Raw genomic sequence first — 17,400 nt, 5'->3', positions numbered from 1 at the left:
TCTTTCAAGCCATAATTTGTTTTAGATCAAAAACGTCATTAATATTGTCGAATTGCATGAAATTGGTTATACCTTCAGCTAGATTCATCTTCAAGTAAATTCCAGAAAAATCGTGAATCTCTTGCAATGATTTATTCAATGCGATTCTCCAAAATACATACCTTGGAGAAAGCAACCTGTCGCGAAATGAAAGCAATGTAGAATAAGCCTCACGACAATTTGAATTTCTAGGTAATAATAAAACAAATCTGAAAAATATTTCCAACTATTTGCAGATTATGATAACTTACGTGGACAACTGTGGTTTCTTGGACAGGTCAGATATAATAGTCAGTTGAGAATATTCTATTCTAAATTTACTCAGCAAGCTGGCCATTCTGAAATTATATACGATTAAGCTAGTATTGTACATAATATTTTGCTATGAGAAAATATGCAATACAGATTTTGTACACTTCATGTGGTGGGACTCTCGTATCTACCTGACTCATAAAGCTCTCAAATTTTTAGTCTTTTATTATTTTTGAAAGAGTTACACCAAAAGATTTACCGTTAATTTTAAATATCAAATCCAGCCATACATTAAAGCCATGTATACTTCCCATAATATTATATATTTACATTGAAAATGCAGGGATCGAAGATGAGTCCAGTATGTTTAACATCTTCACAAATCTTAAATATTAAATACATTGCTTGATTTAAAATAGCTAAACACCCTTTATCATCGTTACCTCGTTTCATCTTCTGAAACATTCTCTTTCTTGGTGCCGATACCAAATACTCTAAGTCTGCAATTTTTCCACCTCTTCCTCTGGGACAAGATATATGGAATCAAAAGGGTCAAACCTGAAAGAAAGACAAATAAATTAGCAAAGTATGTAAACGATAGGTTCTACAATACTTGCCTGCATCGCAATCATATTACCAAAGGCTGATCTCCAATATGTATGTAATTTACCTCGCTTTTGGTTGGGCCTGGGTTTAAATTTTCAGTGTGGCAAGATGCAAGATGACTGTTGGAAACTTCAATGCCATTGTGATTTTATGAAACTCGAGTCCACTTAGAGTTAGGAGATTAGAATATCCTATACCTTTCTAACATAATGATAGAATGAGGAAACTATTATATTTGAGGATTTATGGACACCACATCACCTACAGTATGAAAGTTTATAATTTCGCTTCATCGATTAGACCACTCCTTCGTCAATAAAGCAAACTAACTTAATAATAAATAACATTAAAGATAGGTTTCCTGTTGCAGAATTTGTACTTTTGGACTAAATCTCGTATCTTGCCCAGAAACATATGGAAGATTCTGATAATTCCTTAATTTCCCTATTCTACCTCAAAATAGTGATCACTAATTCATCTTACGTCTTGAAAAACACGAGAATTTACACAGTTCCTTGTCTCTGACTTCCAAACACGTCATATTGTTTTGCGTGACATTGACCTTTGATCAGCTCCTTCATTGGGTTTAATATATACTTTGTTGATTGATACTATATATATGAATATGCTTTACGCTGTTTTTCCTTGCTGCTGAAAAGATACAAACCTTGTATTAAAGTCTTCACATCAAACGTATCTGGCTATGACTGGGTTTTAGATGCACGAAACAAACAATATAATTGATGCCAATAGCGATCAAACAATATAATTGATGCCAATAGCGATCAAACAATATAATTGATGCCAATAGCGATCAAAATTGTCAAAAGAACAGCTGTCATTGTGGAAAAGGCATCGAGACTTAGGAAAATAATGATAAATTTATTTTAAACGTTACCTCGCTATGAATTCGGTCCCTGACTTCACACTGTGATGTTGTGCACACTTTGAGGTATGTTGTTTTTATTGATAACTATTCACCAAACATCGATTATGATTTAAAAGTTGTCTGGTGGGCGTACTGATGTTTCAAGATCATATTGTTCCTTACGATGCCAATAATCACTGATACGGGCATATGATTTGATAACGCAACATACCTACTAATAATGATGTATGAGTGGATAAAGTTTCATTAAGGCCAGTCGTGCAAATCAAGACAACAAACTGGTGTATCTGTATTTAAGCTAGTGTTTTGCAAGGCATAATTTTCTGGATTTTTGCATCGTGACAAACTACACGGTGGTTCTAAATAGGAATATGTATGTATTCTTCTTCCTTTCTCCTTTCTCCTTTCTTTTCTTCTTGTTGTTGAACATTGTATAGATCATAACGTGTTCAGGTTTAAAACTATTCATACCTGTGTACAAACCGATATAAGGTAATACCATCTTAAAGTTATATTTTTAAATATGTAAACTCCAATTTCATCCTCAATAATACAGTAATAAAACCTTACCTCCATCATCGTACAACCACCAAACATCAATGGTTCCATACTGCGTTTTTCTGAAGCGTCTGATGTTATCGTCCGAGATATCGATAGACGGTGTATCCGATCGTATGGTGAAAGATATCTTTGATTTATTTTTTCTGATAAAATTGGTCTCCTTTTCTCCATCTTCCACTTCAAATGCTTCATTTGTCACGCCTTCTTGAATAATTTTCAATTTCTGTGATTTAACATTGCCATTATGTGACGATGAATTGGAAGAAAAGGACTCTGTATTCGTCGACATTTCCTTTTCCATTGCGTTTATATCCTCTGGATCGTTATCCAGGGCGTCGACTGAAATTAGAATGGCAAGTTTTAGAGGAATAGACATTAGATGGCCCTGAAAGGTGTTGGATGCTAATCCTGCACAAATAATCATTATTGTGAGCGATAGTTGTTTCTTTGGTCTATATTTCTGTTTTCTTTTTGTTTGTTTGCTTTGTGTGTGGGGTTGTCTTTCTTTCTTTCTTTGTTTTGTTGGGGGTGTGCTTTTATATTGGTTTATATTTTCGTTTTCACTCTCAGCACAAGTCATCAACCAAACGCAAAGCAAATACTGGAGATTTCGTGGTAAACGATGGAATGATTTTGTCAACAGAATGGATAAAAATGGCTGTTAAAGACATATGCATGCTAAACAGACGTGACTTTCATGGTACATTTTATTGACTGTTTGATAAATATGCTTGATATTTAGAGACCATTTCATTATAGGCAATACAAACTGTGGAAAACGTTGCTGAACATTTAATTTTGTTTGCGGATTTTTTGTTGTTGCATGTTTCTGTTGAAAACATAGACGGTCATCCAGACATTTTTGCGTATTATTATTATTATTATTATTACTGGTAGTTGTACAAGCAAAGCCCACAAACATTTTCTATATTGGTAACAACATTTGTCATTGGGAGCAGAATCCTCCGCGTCTGATTTATACATTTTGTCCACCTGATTGTCTGGTATTTCTGTTTGCAACCACCAATAACACTGACTATGAATCACATTTCAGCAAAATCTAAGAATGAAAACATAGGGTCAAAATATCACTCCGGATACGAACTTCTCGGGAAATATACTAATTTTAAGATCGAAGGTTAGGTGCAAACAAAAATGGCTCAATATTGTTGATAACATGTTATCTGAGATAACAGATGATACATATTGCAGTTCAATATAAATGAAACGTACTGGTATTGTTTGAATGTCCTTCTTCGTCCGATTCATACATTTTATCCATCACATCTGAGAGGCCATCAGGGACTTCCTTACGGTCGCACCCGCCAGGGATACTCAAAATACCAACCCCAAAATTCAGGTCAAATGCATCTCTGCAAAACAATGTTTTGGACTCAAAAGTTGTATTATGATAGGTCAAATGAATAGGAAAGTTCTACGAAAAATGTAAAGTGTGATCGGTCACGCGCGGTATATTGTGAAATAAGAGTCGCAATATTAGGTGTGTATAAGTAGAGAGCTGGACAATCAGATTCATTGTGATTTTTTAAGTGATCCTCACTTCTAGTGTTCCTGTTGTACGTCTGCAGGTGTGTTTGATATTGTACTCAAATATTATTCGACAGGTTAAACATTTGTTTGGACTGCTCAGGGGAAATAGAAGTGTTCAATATTTGGACTATAATATTATTTTGGAACTGTTGTGAATTATTCGAACTAGTTCTGGACGACGCCATCTTAAAACCATCACGATTCGTGGCGGACCAGTGCATTTCCGGTTTTGATATGTATAATTAAAAAAACACAAAATGGAAAAACGTGAGCGAAAAACATCCGGATCAATATATAATTGTTTAAGTACAAATATTTATATCAATGCTCCTTCTGAGGTTTAATATGAAATATTCCAGGTTGTTTTCAGATAGGAGGAAAACCCGAGTTGTGAAAAATTAATGAATCGTCATGAAAGTAACCTCTATATGTCTTTTATTAGTAATAGTTCAGTAACGACAGATGATATTAATACTGCTTGTGCACTACTCTGGTATCATAATTATATAACTTACTGTATCACATGATAGTAGTCATAGACTTTCCTTGGGTCCGCCGTCTGCCAGTCGGATTTAAAGCCAAGTATAATCGTGTTGGGACGCAACTTGCCAAGACCGAATGCCTAAAATAGACGGGGACACTCATAATGAAATCGGACGCATCAAAAAGACATTAGTAATTCATTAATTGGAAAACGAATAAATACTAGCGATTACGTCACAATTTGATGACTACTGATGTAGCCTACACTAAGCGTTTCACTTTTAAACACCACATATGTATCAAACAGACAATTACTATAACCATGCCGCTACATTATGTTCCTCCTATTTGTGTTAACAACTTTTACTACGAAACATATTAAGTATGTGAGTTTTGTTTGTTTGCTTTTTTTCTTATTGAAAATATAAAGAAATCAAAGATGCCTTTATTGATACTAAAACAAGAGTCCGTGTATTTTATTATATTATTTTTTCTTTGTGAATATTTTAATTCTAATAAACGAACATAAATCACAATTTCATCTGACAATCAATCCTTTGAATACATTATTATCGTGTTGTAAAAGTCCAAAATTATTGAGCTGGCATCATTCAAAATACTCTTTAGACATATCCACAAAATGGGTTTAATTCATTTATACGTGTTCTTATCATCATCACAAACACACATAAAAACCCAAATCAATGCATTTGACCTTAAAATCAATGTCAGAGTGCAGACTATGAACCTATTTTTTAAACAAAAATACCATATCTTTTCGATATTCATTTGTATAACCCATTGTGTTCAAAAGCTCAATTAAGTAACAACTAACACAATCAATGTCCTTTTACTTGACACCAAGGTTAAACTTGTCTGGGTTTCTGACTTGTTCACCGTGGCACAGACGTTTTGGGTGTCAGATCTGCATCATGTTCATTCAGGACTAATTACATATGGCAAGGACTGTTGTAGTGGGAACCATAATACAATGCCTCCATTCCTTGAAGAGGTACAGTAAACAAGATTTTTCAGATGGCCACTACAGCTGCTGTGATGGAGGTCAGATCGGCGCAATTATCATTTAGGACCTGTTGTATACTGGTATGGAGTTTTAGTGAAAAAATATATGTCGATGCAAACATCGAACAGGACGATTAACTATAGGAAGATCTGTAAGATGGCCGTCAAGGTAATTAGGTGGGTATACAAACAATTAAACCCTCTTTACATGAGTTAAAATAAATTCAAGTTCAAAACAGAGTTGCCTTCTGTTTCATGACAAGTGGGTTGCATAAAAGACACTATTTATCGATAGCTCTGGCTTTACCTGAAGAAACACCTGAACACCGAGTCTGAATGTTGGAGCCGCCACACTATTATAGAAGGCCTTCACCTTGCAAGACTTAAACCAGCGGTATGCAGCTGTAGACCTGAGATGCTTCACGTGCTCGGACATATCTCCCTACAAATTAAACATGGTCATATTCAGCATCAAGGACACGTAATTTACAAATCGAAACATTTCATATTTATTCAGTATGCACTGAATAAATGCACTGAATAAATGTAGAATTTTGTAAATATTGCATTCCTTTCAAACGATGGCGTCTCACAAACACGATATACTTCAATGGTGGTTCCCTGATTTCTTATAAAAATGATATGGCGAATAACAATCCTTTCACGTGCACTAGATTTAGTAAAGAGTAGATTGTGTCGTGGCTTGATAACGACATATGCATCAAACTGACAACGAATGATACAAAATAGTTTTAGCTAGCCTAAGCGTTTGATACTCTCATTGGATCTTTGCTTTTAGAGACAACAACAAAAGGAGACAAGACAAACAATAAAATATAACAAATTGCTTGATTATATGCGTAATGGAAGTATTGTTTGAACAGGTTAGATAAGGTGTCTGATCGGTTTAAACTCCAATATATTTTACAATTGGAGCATGTTAAAGTTTACTTTGCCATATAGTGATGCGAAAATCTACAGTTCTCCTCAGAAAATGTCGATTTTTGAGAGACAATTGTAAAGATCATGATGGTAAATTCCGATATGACCAGTGTACAGATTCATAAGGCGAAATGTTTCATATACTCTGATGTCCTAAATGTGTAATACCCTAGAAGTGATATAAAAAAATAAACAATGGAAACAATAAAAATTACTAATTGCAATATCAGAACTTTTCTTTTTTCAAATAAAATAGTCAAATATTGATAAAAATGATTAACTTTGTCCAAAGTGATTTTTTCGTGTTCCATCTCACCCATATTGTTAATAAATAATGTTTCAGTACACCATCAAATGTGTATTAAGCCACCCTAATACTTACTTTGTACGGTGATGTAAAGTACGTACTTCAATTAACGTAAGTGTTGGCCTGCCAGTATAAACACTTTCTCAGGAAGTGCTGAGACTTGAATAATACAGGGAACGTTGTTTTTAACAAAGTTTGCATTACAACTCTTAAGTCACTATCTTGGGATACATGTTGGTTCATGGGGATGGCGTGGGAAAACACGAATCGAGATGAATGTGTTAAAATGGCTTAAATTCCACAGGTATTTACAATAGTAAGTCATAGTATCTGCTCTATTGTTTTGTACTTCATTTCCTTCATATAGAATTTAGCAAAGATTTTCAAGAATGTATTAAATTCCATGAATAACAAAATTACGCTAATAATATCAGTTTAACAAAACAAACATCACGTTATTCACAGTTGATGTAAATGACATAGATAATCCATAGAGACATGTTTACAACACGAGATTAATTTTCACTTGCCTCAAATATATGGCCGCATGCAAGCAGACTTTGGCGTTTGGTAATAGCTGAACAGAAGTCCACTAGGTCAACTCGAGTGCTGGGAAATCCCGTTAGAACCAGTATCTGAGGCCTAAAAGAATTTGTGCGCTATATTTAATTGATACAAGTGTTCGATATACACCGACGTTCGGGAAAAAGATACCAGAATAACAGACACTGAAGTACATTAAAGATAAAATAGGAAGGTATTCAAATACATATCCGTGTATTTTAATGAAATCATTTTCTAATTGACTGAGACATTAAAAAACAATTTCGGTTTGAGTTTATTGATTCTGAAGAGTCCACAGCTGCAAATATCTGGGAAAACAATAGATCCTAATACACAGAGTATGGAAAAGAGAATGGAAACGTGAAATCTAGCAGAAACGTCATCCTTGATTATAAATGTGCGGCTAAATTCATATACGAACAATGTGTATGATTATGTAATAATTTTAAAACAGATTGATAGGCAGACAACAATCTTAGAGATACATACATGCCTGATTGCAGACGAAGGCATCAATACGTAACTGTTTTAGTCAGGCCATCCATTTTGATGTCATTCCACGTACTATGAAACCATCCACGCACAAGTCACCGATAGGATTATAATATTCACTAGTTGATGATACAGAACCAAGCGTGACCGGTTATATGTATGAACATCGCTTTTAGATGCTAATTAGCCGTGAAAATGTGTGCATGGACATTAAAACACAAAAATAAAAATATACATGGATATCACAATGTAATAAATTTAAACATTAAGCAAGGTAAATAGCATAAACGGCGACAGACATAGCAGTGGCAAAGTGTCTCTTTTGCCTTTTTTAACCTATTTGGGTCCCTGATACACGTCACAGCTTCTTCCACCCCACCCCCGACATTTTCGGCAATCAATATAATATGTGCATTCCATTGATGATCAGCACTTACAACCCACACATGTGACCTGTTGTGGAGTCGTAGAGTATATGGCGTATATCAGTGGCAAACATGCCCCAAAATTACGAAATCGGGCAACTTACTACTACTTTGCTGTAATATTTGCAAGTTTGAGGCGTTTATTTAACGTTTTCTCCATATTTTCTATTTTTCTGTTTCATTGGATGTAACATCGTCACAAATATATCATAGCTCAGCATCGGTGTGGTTCTTGTTCGAGGGTCTTAAGGCTATTAATTATAAGATGTAAATCATTTTAATTGATATCATATTATTTTACCTCAAGGCAATATTTGAAAGAATTCCATAACTGATATAATTTGATTGAGCTTATTCCATGTCGTTCTTGGAATTCTCTTGCAGAAACGGAACCATGCAGGTGCTGTATTTCCTTAATTGTGTCCAGCAGAAGGTCAACATGTTTTTGTTTTTGTGGCATTTATAAAATCCTTTTTTATTTTTAAAAGCAGATTACTCGACTTGTCCTTTTTGTCAACCCGAGCCGTTTCTTATTTGTGCTCGTAACTGTCTGTGATTTTCCATTTCCGCCAGAACTGTTTTAAATTCAGCCGTATTGATTATTTATCATCGATTCAGGTTGAATACAATTTACCAATCGTATTGAGACTGCTCTGTACTGCTGCGAACAATTCTGAATAGACACGTAGTCGTGAATACATTCGCATATAAAACTTTTTAGCACCACCATAGACACAGGTTACTATAGATATTACCCCGACAATAATTCTGATTGGTGCAACAACATTGCTTGTTGTTACTATGATTTCAGTCACGCTAAGACCAAATTTCCTTTCCGCAGCTAGACCACAAATAGCATCTAAAGCCAAACGGGCGCGCTTGTATTTTACGATTAGCACGGTCCTCTTGGTAATTTCGCAGCTGATGTTCTGCTTCGTTCATTCTTTTCACGTTGGTAAGACTGAGGGTTCATTATAGTTATTATATTAATAATGCAATCGTGTATTTCAGTTTTACGAAAGACAGACCTTGTCCGGTCACATCATAACACGCAGGTCGATAAGCACACGCACGTCTAGCCAATTCGCCATTTTTGCTGGTACAATTTTCATAGAAAACCTCTGCCTCCAGAATACTTAAGTCTCCGACGATTGAGGGTTCTGGTGATTCGACACCCTTTTCATTGAAAACACACCGATTACGCCAGCACTCTTTTACATCTAACGATCGCCCTTGCCCGGTAAATGTTACCCGAGTGCGTCCTTGTTTAGTAACAGCTGATATCTTTCATTTCTCAGTTGAGTAAATGTTGGTTTAAAATATTCGCTGATAAACGTTATTGGGGAGGATACATCGGTGAATGCCACTACATTGTAGAACCAATCCCGGAGAGATATTGCATCTGGTGCTGCAGTCAACGCTTCGACGCTTTCACCTGCTTATATTATAACACCTATGAGACCTCTAGTTGGCATTGATACATCAGGGTGGTTCCAACTACCAATTTCTATCTGGTGCTTAACATGGTTATATTTTTAGCGTATACGAAGGTATAGTAACACCATTCTGACGCAGATATTCGTCAGCGAGTAGAATAAAAGAATCGTCAATTTAAGCATCCGCTGATAATAGGTCCAGCACTCCGTCGGTAAATTCCATAACCACAACACCGTGATCAGAGTCCATCACGTATATACAATGATAAAATCTAATCTTAAACACAATCGCTAAAGACGGTTAAATAACCGTATGGATAGATGTACATTGCTGCAAACGAATTTCATCTTCAGCTATCAACGATATAGCTGTCGAATATATATATAAAAGATTTTTGAAGACCGGTGTCGGATTTGTATTGAAATTATTACTCGTGGACGAGATCGTTTATTTACAATTGATGTTATCTTGCTCCATCCGCTATAATAACCAGATAACAAAAATACGATCCAGACCCAACTGCTGTAAACATGTTCAATTTAGATTTATTAAAACCATTTACAGTATCTAATACAATTTGACCAATTTTTATTTTACTACCATCAGTTATTTCCTCTTCTTTGCTGGTCAACAGTTTGAAGTTTGTTTCAAAGGAAGTTACCAGGAGCGGTGATGCGGGCACGCTGGCGATTTGATTAATATTATATTTTCTTGTTGCAATATTTCCTGTATTGACACAATCTTTGATAAGCGCAACCGACACACTCCTATCGCTGCTTCTACCGTTTTCAGCGACCTCAGCCAGGTTCTTTGTGACAGCGACTTTCAAATGACAATATGTTGAATGCCCACCTTAGACATTTCAAGTTTGCAGTATTATCTTAAAAAAGAACAAGCTCGCTTGGGTCAGCGTCTACAACACGACTACTAAACAAATCAGCTCAGATACACATCAGCAACATGTTGTTGAGTTCAGTAATGTTGGTAAGTGTTAATATACATTCTGTATAATATTATACGTACTTTAATATGAAATCACTAAGCGCGTGCGGGATTGTTGATTGCTCGAGTGTACACAGCGCTTCAAAAACAAGATGACCGCATATGAATCTATAAACCGAGTTTGTACTGGTATAGTCGTATAAAACAGCGGTAAACGACTCTGTCGTCCAGGTGCATCGTGTCTGATTAAACCATGAATAGCTTCAACTTGTGGGAAAAATCTATACGAGTCAAAATACACATGATGTTGAGGTGTTGCCACACAAGCAACTGTCCTGTAGGTAAATCTAGGTTGACCATAACGGTTTCATGTGTGCGTGCACCATCGATGCAAGTTTGTTTCTCATAAAGACACCACACAAATGTTTAATTGATTATGATATCACGGGTAGATCAAGATTGGTGATCGAAGACCTCTGCCCGATGGTATTCGACGACTTTTCCCTGCTAACTGAAGGTATTTTCTTTTTATATGAACATGAGAGGCTCTGCTAGACGCTATGCGTCCACCACTGCCTTTTAAGTACCATCACTGATGCAGTTCTGATAGTTCTTAGCGCCACATCTTTTGCTATCGCTGTGTCGTTGCTGCCAGCAACGCTGAAATCGTTGCAAGGAATGGAAATATTCCACCGGTCTTTTGGATTTGTCACATCTGACTTTGATAATATTCATGCCAATGAGGAATTATTTTGTTTCGCCGCGTTATGCTGAACGAGTTGTGTTTCTATCAACTAGACAAAGACATTGCCGGTTAATTTTACCAGAGAAGTTTTCGTGTAACCCCACAATTGTTTTTATTGCGTTTTTATTTTTCTCAACTATTTTTCATTAAAACCGACCTTCACTTCGTGATATGACGTTACTATTTTAATATTAACATGTTTAATTTAAGTATCAATATTCGCCGATATTTTGCACAGGTGAATTAGTCACCCTCATTCGGCAACAAGCACCCTCCAAGAATAGAGTCTTGTCAGAAATTACCACAGCATAGCATCGATTATTAACACCGCCATCGGTAACCGCACCTGCATGAAAATACATATTAACAACGGAGAGCCTGAACAACTCCAATGTTCCAATGAAAAGTAATAAATCGGATACAACGTACAAAAATCTTGCTGAGAAATTAGTAAACCAGTATCGATGTTTTTATGTCGATCCATATACGACAACATAATGTGATATGCACGTGCAATATGAGCAGTAGGTTCTGCTTAGACATGACGAATTTCTTCAGAAGTTTCCGTATGACCGTCTAAACCACAATAGCAGTTTAATGGGTGCCGTCTGTGTACAAACAACGGCAGTGGTGAAGTGGCTTCAGACTATACAAACGATAACAAGCGAAATGTTGTACTCAGTGAAGGGAATAACACGGCCATCTTCAAAGTCAGTGTTGACAACTCAACTTTACCAGCAGCACCTCCAATGCGCCAAATCTCAGTGTTGGAATTGTTACGAATTAAGATGACCGTGTGTTTAGCCCCAGATGTAACCATGCAAACATCTCTGCAAAGCCCAAATATATCATTGTTCAGAGTGGCCTTATTCCTGGGATCCGTATCCTCCTGGATATACGGTGCCATCCAAGCGTGCTGCCGAAATTCAAACACTTGATGGATTTTGGTTACACGCATACCCAATCACAGATACAGCTGAGGTTTCGCACGTGCAGTGCACATTACGTTTCGTCCTAACACTTGTTACTAGTTGGGTGCATTCAGTGTATTTGTGTCCAAATTCTTCACCGATCTGATACGGGGACAATATTGTACCCGGAACCCATAGCGTATCTAATACCAGTGAATAAACAATGTGTTCATCATGTAAATGTTCGACATATTCTACATCAGTTTCAAAGAAGTCTCCGTGGTCATTGTTGATGCAAACGTGTTTTTTCGGTCCACGTGCGCAGGATTGATCCACTGAACCCACTCATTAAGCTATTCTGATCTAGATACGTCATGTAATTATTAGAGGCAGCGGGGTCATACATTTCCACGTTTGGGTTGTTAGCACAAGCGTATATCTGACTTGACATTGATATTTTGCCGCGAAGTGAGCACTCTATGATGCTGGTCAATGTCAGTGAGCAATACCCACTCAATTTTGCTTTAGATAACAACGTATCCCAACCCATACCCGGTAACGACAAGTAATGCACCGAATCGAGCTTGTACACGTGCATGGCAGTGTCACGAAATTTCTCAAACACATCAGCGAACAATAAGACATCGGTGCGCAGATACAGATCGTTATAATCACCGAAGTTATTGCATTCAAATGCTACCCAAACTTTGCTTCCGTGATCGTAATCTTTTCCTGAAATGCCATGGCTAGACATCGCTGAATAAAACTTTTCCATCGGTAGCAACTAAGTTTCAGCAAGACCATGTCACTCATGTACTCGAATGTATACGCAAATTTTCTCGTTAACAGGTCTGTGTTGGTTGGACAATATCGACGAGTGATTGTGAAGTTTTCCGCCGTAATTTGCTCTCTATCTTGTCTACGGATGAATTCATAAACTGTAATGAAGCGATAAACTGCAGTTGACCAAACTTAAACGTCATATATTTCTCCATGTTCTTGGGGATCACACTTATGTGTGAATCTGATGTCGTGACTACTGTTTTCATTATTAGATTAACATCATAACTAAGCGCGTTCTGAAGTAACACGGCGATTTTTGTTTTGTTTGGGTAAATTCTCAACTGCAAATTGCATGATTTTTATGCGGCACTCCTGAACGCGCCCGTGATGTGACAGTGATCAATAACTTTGGTATCAGTGAAAGTAGAAACTTATTCACAGGTCCAGCATATATAATTATGACTGCTCGTGATAAGAGCTGTTGACGAATCCATTTTTGCAATTTTAAGAAACACCTAACTATTAATGCGCAAGCGCTATGGGCACGATAAAGGACTGGTTGCACTGTTTATCCATCACAACTAACTCGAAAATAACAGAACCAGCATGAGTTTTGTTCAGCGATTTGTACTGTTTGCTCTATATTGGAAGCAACTGTGTCTTTGAAAGAACAACTGGACGCATTCACGTCTGCCACTGAATGGTTCGAACATTCAAAATCAGCGTACATGATATAAAAGACTTTAATCTTTCGTGCACTGCAGTACATTTCACAATGTTTTTACAAGGTCCTGGCATTATTGTACGCTACGGTTTTTCACTAATACCACCAAAGTAAATGTAGGCGAGCTGGTGATGGATATTAAATCCATTTATGCAACGTCGTCTACATTGATATTCCTTACGAGTTTACTTGCTGTGTCGGTTAGGTATCCATACATAGTGCTATACCGATTCTGATTCCTTCATTTCACTCAACAAAGTGGGGATAATGCAAGAGGATAAAAGCCTTTGTGGTACGTAAACATAATTTTTTTTAAAATATGAGTGTATTAAGTGTTTCAAATTTGTTCAATGTGGCATTGTAAAATGCACGGGAAATTTTCGATATCACCAAAGGTAAGTCTACCTAGGTTTTGCTGCTATTTTCGAGACATGTCTTGATTATCACTAGCCTGATATAACGCCGATAAAATTGCTGATTCAAAACAACGATTGTCAAAATTCTTTACATGTATCACTGTCTTTGGCGACACCCACCATGGTGTTGCTATGTACGGGGATCAACAAATAGGTCTATAATTAAGAAGTCCGTCAGTGACTTGTTTTAGATTTTCTATTTTCCCAGGATCAAAACCTGCAATCGCTTCAGTCATATTTATTATTTCGTTCATTTCTTTTTTTCTGTTTTGTCTGTCTGTCTGTGCAGCCAAGGGTGATTTTGTTGTCGGTTTATTTTTACACGCCTGATAGTAATCACGAACTGATCAACAGGGCGGGCAAAGTTTATTATGTGACCTGACTCCGATAGCACTTTTAAGACATGGCCGTGCACCTGGAACATGACGTTACACCAGCGTATGTGTTTTACAGTATTCGTAATAACATGTTCTGAGACAGAGTTCGTATTTTCCAAGGCAGACAGCTTTGTACTTATTACGTCCCAATGTCATGTAGATTTATATGCATATACGCATGCGTTTCTGTAATTTTTGGAAATGCTGCTACAGTTCAGATGTATCTATATCTTCGATGACCCTTCTCTGTTTTTTTCATCTCTATCTCAGCACCAGGTAGCCCACTGATTTCAAGACTAAGCGGAGAGAGAGCCTTACAGAGTGCATTAAGAAACTTTATGGTAACTCAAACGTTTTGAATCAAGCTTTCTCAGATAAAATATTTCCTTATTTTCTTCACCACCAAGACCATTTGTAAAAGCGAATAAAATAAATTCTATTACCAAACTGAGCTCAAATTACCCATCACGACAAAATACTGCACCAACTCGAGATGGGCCAGACTCTGTCCGTTGAAATCCAAAAACATAAAATTTCTTTAATCGTTTCGGTTTCGTTGCTTTTATTAATAGTATCTATCAATTGCTGTCTTCTATTCTGTGCCTTTATAATGCGGTTCGTATATCCACTGAAGAGTAATGAATTCAGATGCCATACCTATATTAATGCCGAAAAGCATTTGTTTAATTCATTTCTTCTTGGATATTCTCATCCTCACAGTTAAAACAAGTCTCAATAAAATCATCTGAAATTTCAATCGCTTCAGACACAGTGGGCGATTAATCCTTCTTTCGCTACTCTACTTTTCCTGCAAACTTTTCTGCAAATTCTTTTTATTTTTATTATCTTCATAGGCCTGAATTAGTTTATTTCCTTCAATTTGTAAGGTCATATATATATATATATATATATATATATATATATATATATATATATATATATATATATATATATATATATATATATATATATATATATATATATATATATATATATATATATATGTAATAGCAAATCAAGAGAGAGGATTGTTTACCTGAAGTTTTTAACATGCTCCGCCACATTTACCAGTTTCAAAGTTGATTTGAGAGCTTCGTTGTATGCATGGGCTTGTGTAGACGATCCCCAGTTTACGTCTGCAATACAAACATCATACAGGGTATAAGATACAATTACATTCAGTCCAAGGAATTTATGAACAAATTCATTAGTTGACAAGTGGAATTTCATTCTACATTTGTTAGAAAAGATCATATATTTCATAATGTTTTATTATCCTCTTCATATTTTTATGGAAAGAGAAGTCGTTTTATTTAGGGGTTCTAATGTATATGGAATCATTGCATTTATTGCTCTTTTGGGGTGTCCATAATGAAAATTATGTACAATAAAATGGCATTAATTTCAAAATTTTATTGGATTATAAGAAATGTTGTTTAATGAAGTCTGCTGAATGTATATTAAATTGTACAGTAGATTCACGTCAAGGCAGTCAGTTGACGTTATTAGTATTGAGTGTAACTCAGAAGAGTATTGGATGTAAGCGGTTATTCGCCACTTTTTACGTTATCTTGAATTCAGTTATGCTCTGTTCTAAATATGGTTTTTATATGGTTCCGTTCATTGCAGTCAATATTCTTAATTTTGTTTCCTTTGACGACGCTACAGCTTACAGTTGCTTTACCCTTATTTTAGATACACATCTTGTTATATGAATCAACTCAGCAGTAACGGCTTGGCAAATGTACAGTAATAATCTGTTTTGCTTCCGAAGATGCTTTTCAAACTTTTAAAGACAACATCGGCAAAATCATAATACCAACGCGATGTCTGGTTTAAGTTATTAATTAATGAAACAAGATTGCCACCAGAATAAAATAGATTATCACCAGCATGAATCTTGAGGTAAATGAATCCAGCAGCAACCTCCATATTATGAATACGGTACAATTACTGTGTCAATCTTACAGCAACCTCTATATTATGAATACGGTACAATTACTGTGTCAGTCCCACAGCAAACTCTATATTATGAATGCAGTACAATTACTGTGTCAATCCCACAGCAACCTCTATATTATAAATATATTACAATTACTGTGTCAATCCCACAGCAACCTCTATATTATAAATACAGTACAATTACTGTGTCAATCCCACAGCAACCTCTATATCACGAATAAAGTACAATTACTGTGTCAGTCCCAAATCATCCACTTCTGCCATTATTAAATTCCCAATGACAACATAAACACGTAATCTATTTTTTAAATTGTATCTGATTCATATCGATAAGAGTGACATTTTAATGAAGTTCCATTTACATTTACTATCTTTCGTAGGTGTCCTAACAATTTTAATTGTTTTCTTTTAAATTGTTTTTAATTTAAATTTTAATTGTTATAGATACATATTTAAGCAGCACATAAATCTAGAGCGGAACCTAGAATCTGAAATTGTAGTAAATTGTAGCAAGTATCAAAATAAAGTGATACTATCTGAGTCAAATGAGATAATTTTATTACATGCAAAAAGTGTGTCAAATCAAACCCATTGCACTAAACAACTCTCTAGAGTAAATTAAATCTACCTTTTCGAGTAAGACTGGTAATTATGGAGTTCATCTGCATCCGTTTTACTGGAGCAGAGATGAAAGCATGCGGATAGTACAGTGTATGGTAAAGCAACATTTAGTAGTTCCCAAGAATAATTTATGAATGACTGTTCTCGTGACAAAGGGGTGTACATGGTCTTAATATCGAATTCATCAAGGCTTTATTCTCTTAATTCTTCCATAAATTGTGTTCCATTATTTGGAAATAGGTATAACGAACGATTATCATTAGTATAATTTTTAGGAGTGTAAACAAATAGAAGATAAATTATACATGTTTCAACAGATACAATATTCAACAGTTACCTTCTTGTAAT

General features: G+C 35.8%; 1 protein-coding gene across 1 annotated transcript in view; it reads right to left on the bottom strand.

Annotated features, from left to right (window-relative positions):
* The window catches only part of LOC149801635 (solute carrier family 12 member 1-like), a 39,812-nt gene that overhangs the window by 3,331 nt on the left and 19,081 nt on the right, over positions 1-17,400 (bottom strand). Inside the window, exons 13-20 of the mRNA XM_089955905.1 lie at positions 15,506-15,605; positions 7,180-7,295; positions 5,712-5,842; positions 4,414-4,520; positions 3,581-3,720; positions 2,357-2,686; positions 735-849; positions 291-377 (exon numbers count right to left, since the gene is read on the bottom strand). Of these exons, the coding sequence (XP_089812031.1) occupies positions 291-377; positions 735-849; positions 2,357-2,686; positions 3,581-3,720; positions 4,414-4,520; positions 5,712-5,842; positions 7,180-7,295; positions 15,506-15,605 (1,126 nt within the window). The remainder of the gene's footprint in view (positions 1-290; positions 378-734; positions 850-2,356; positions 2,687-3,580; positions 3,721-4,413; positions 4,521-5,711; positions 5,843-7,179; positions 7,296-15,505; positions 15,606-17,400) is intronic.

This window comes from Sinohyriopsis cumingii, chromosome 4 (genome assembly GCF_028554795.1).
Source record: "Sinohyriopsis cumingii isolate HCF-2022 chromosome 4, ASM2855479v2, whole genome shotgun sequence".
NCBI lineage: Eukaryota > Metazoa > Mollusca > Bivalvia > Unionida > Unionidae > Sinohyriopsis > Sinohyriopsis cumingii.
This window is presented reverse-complemented; position numbering and strand designations above follow the sequence as displayed.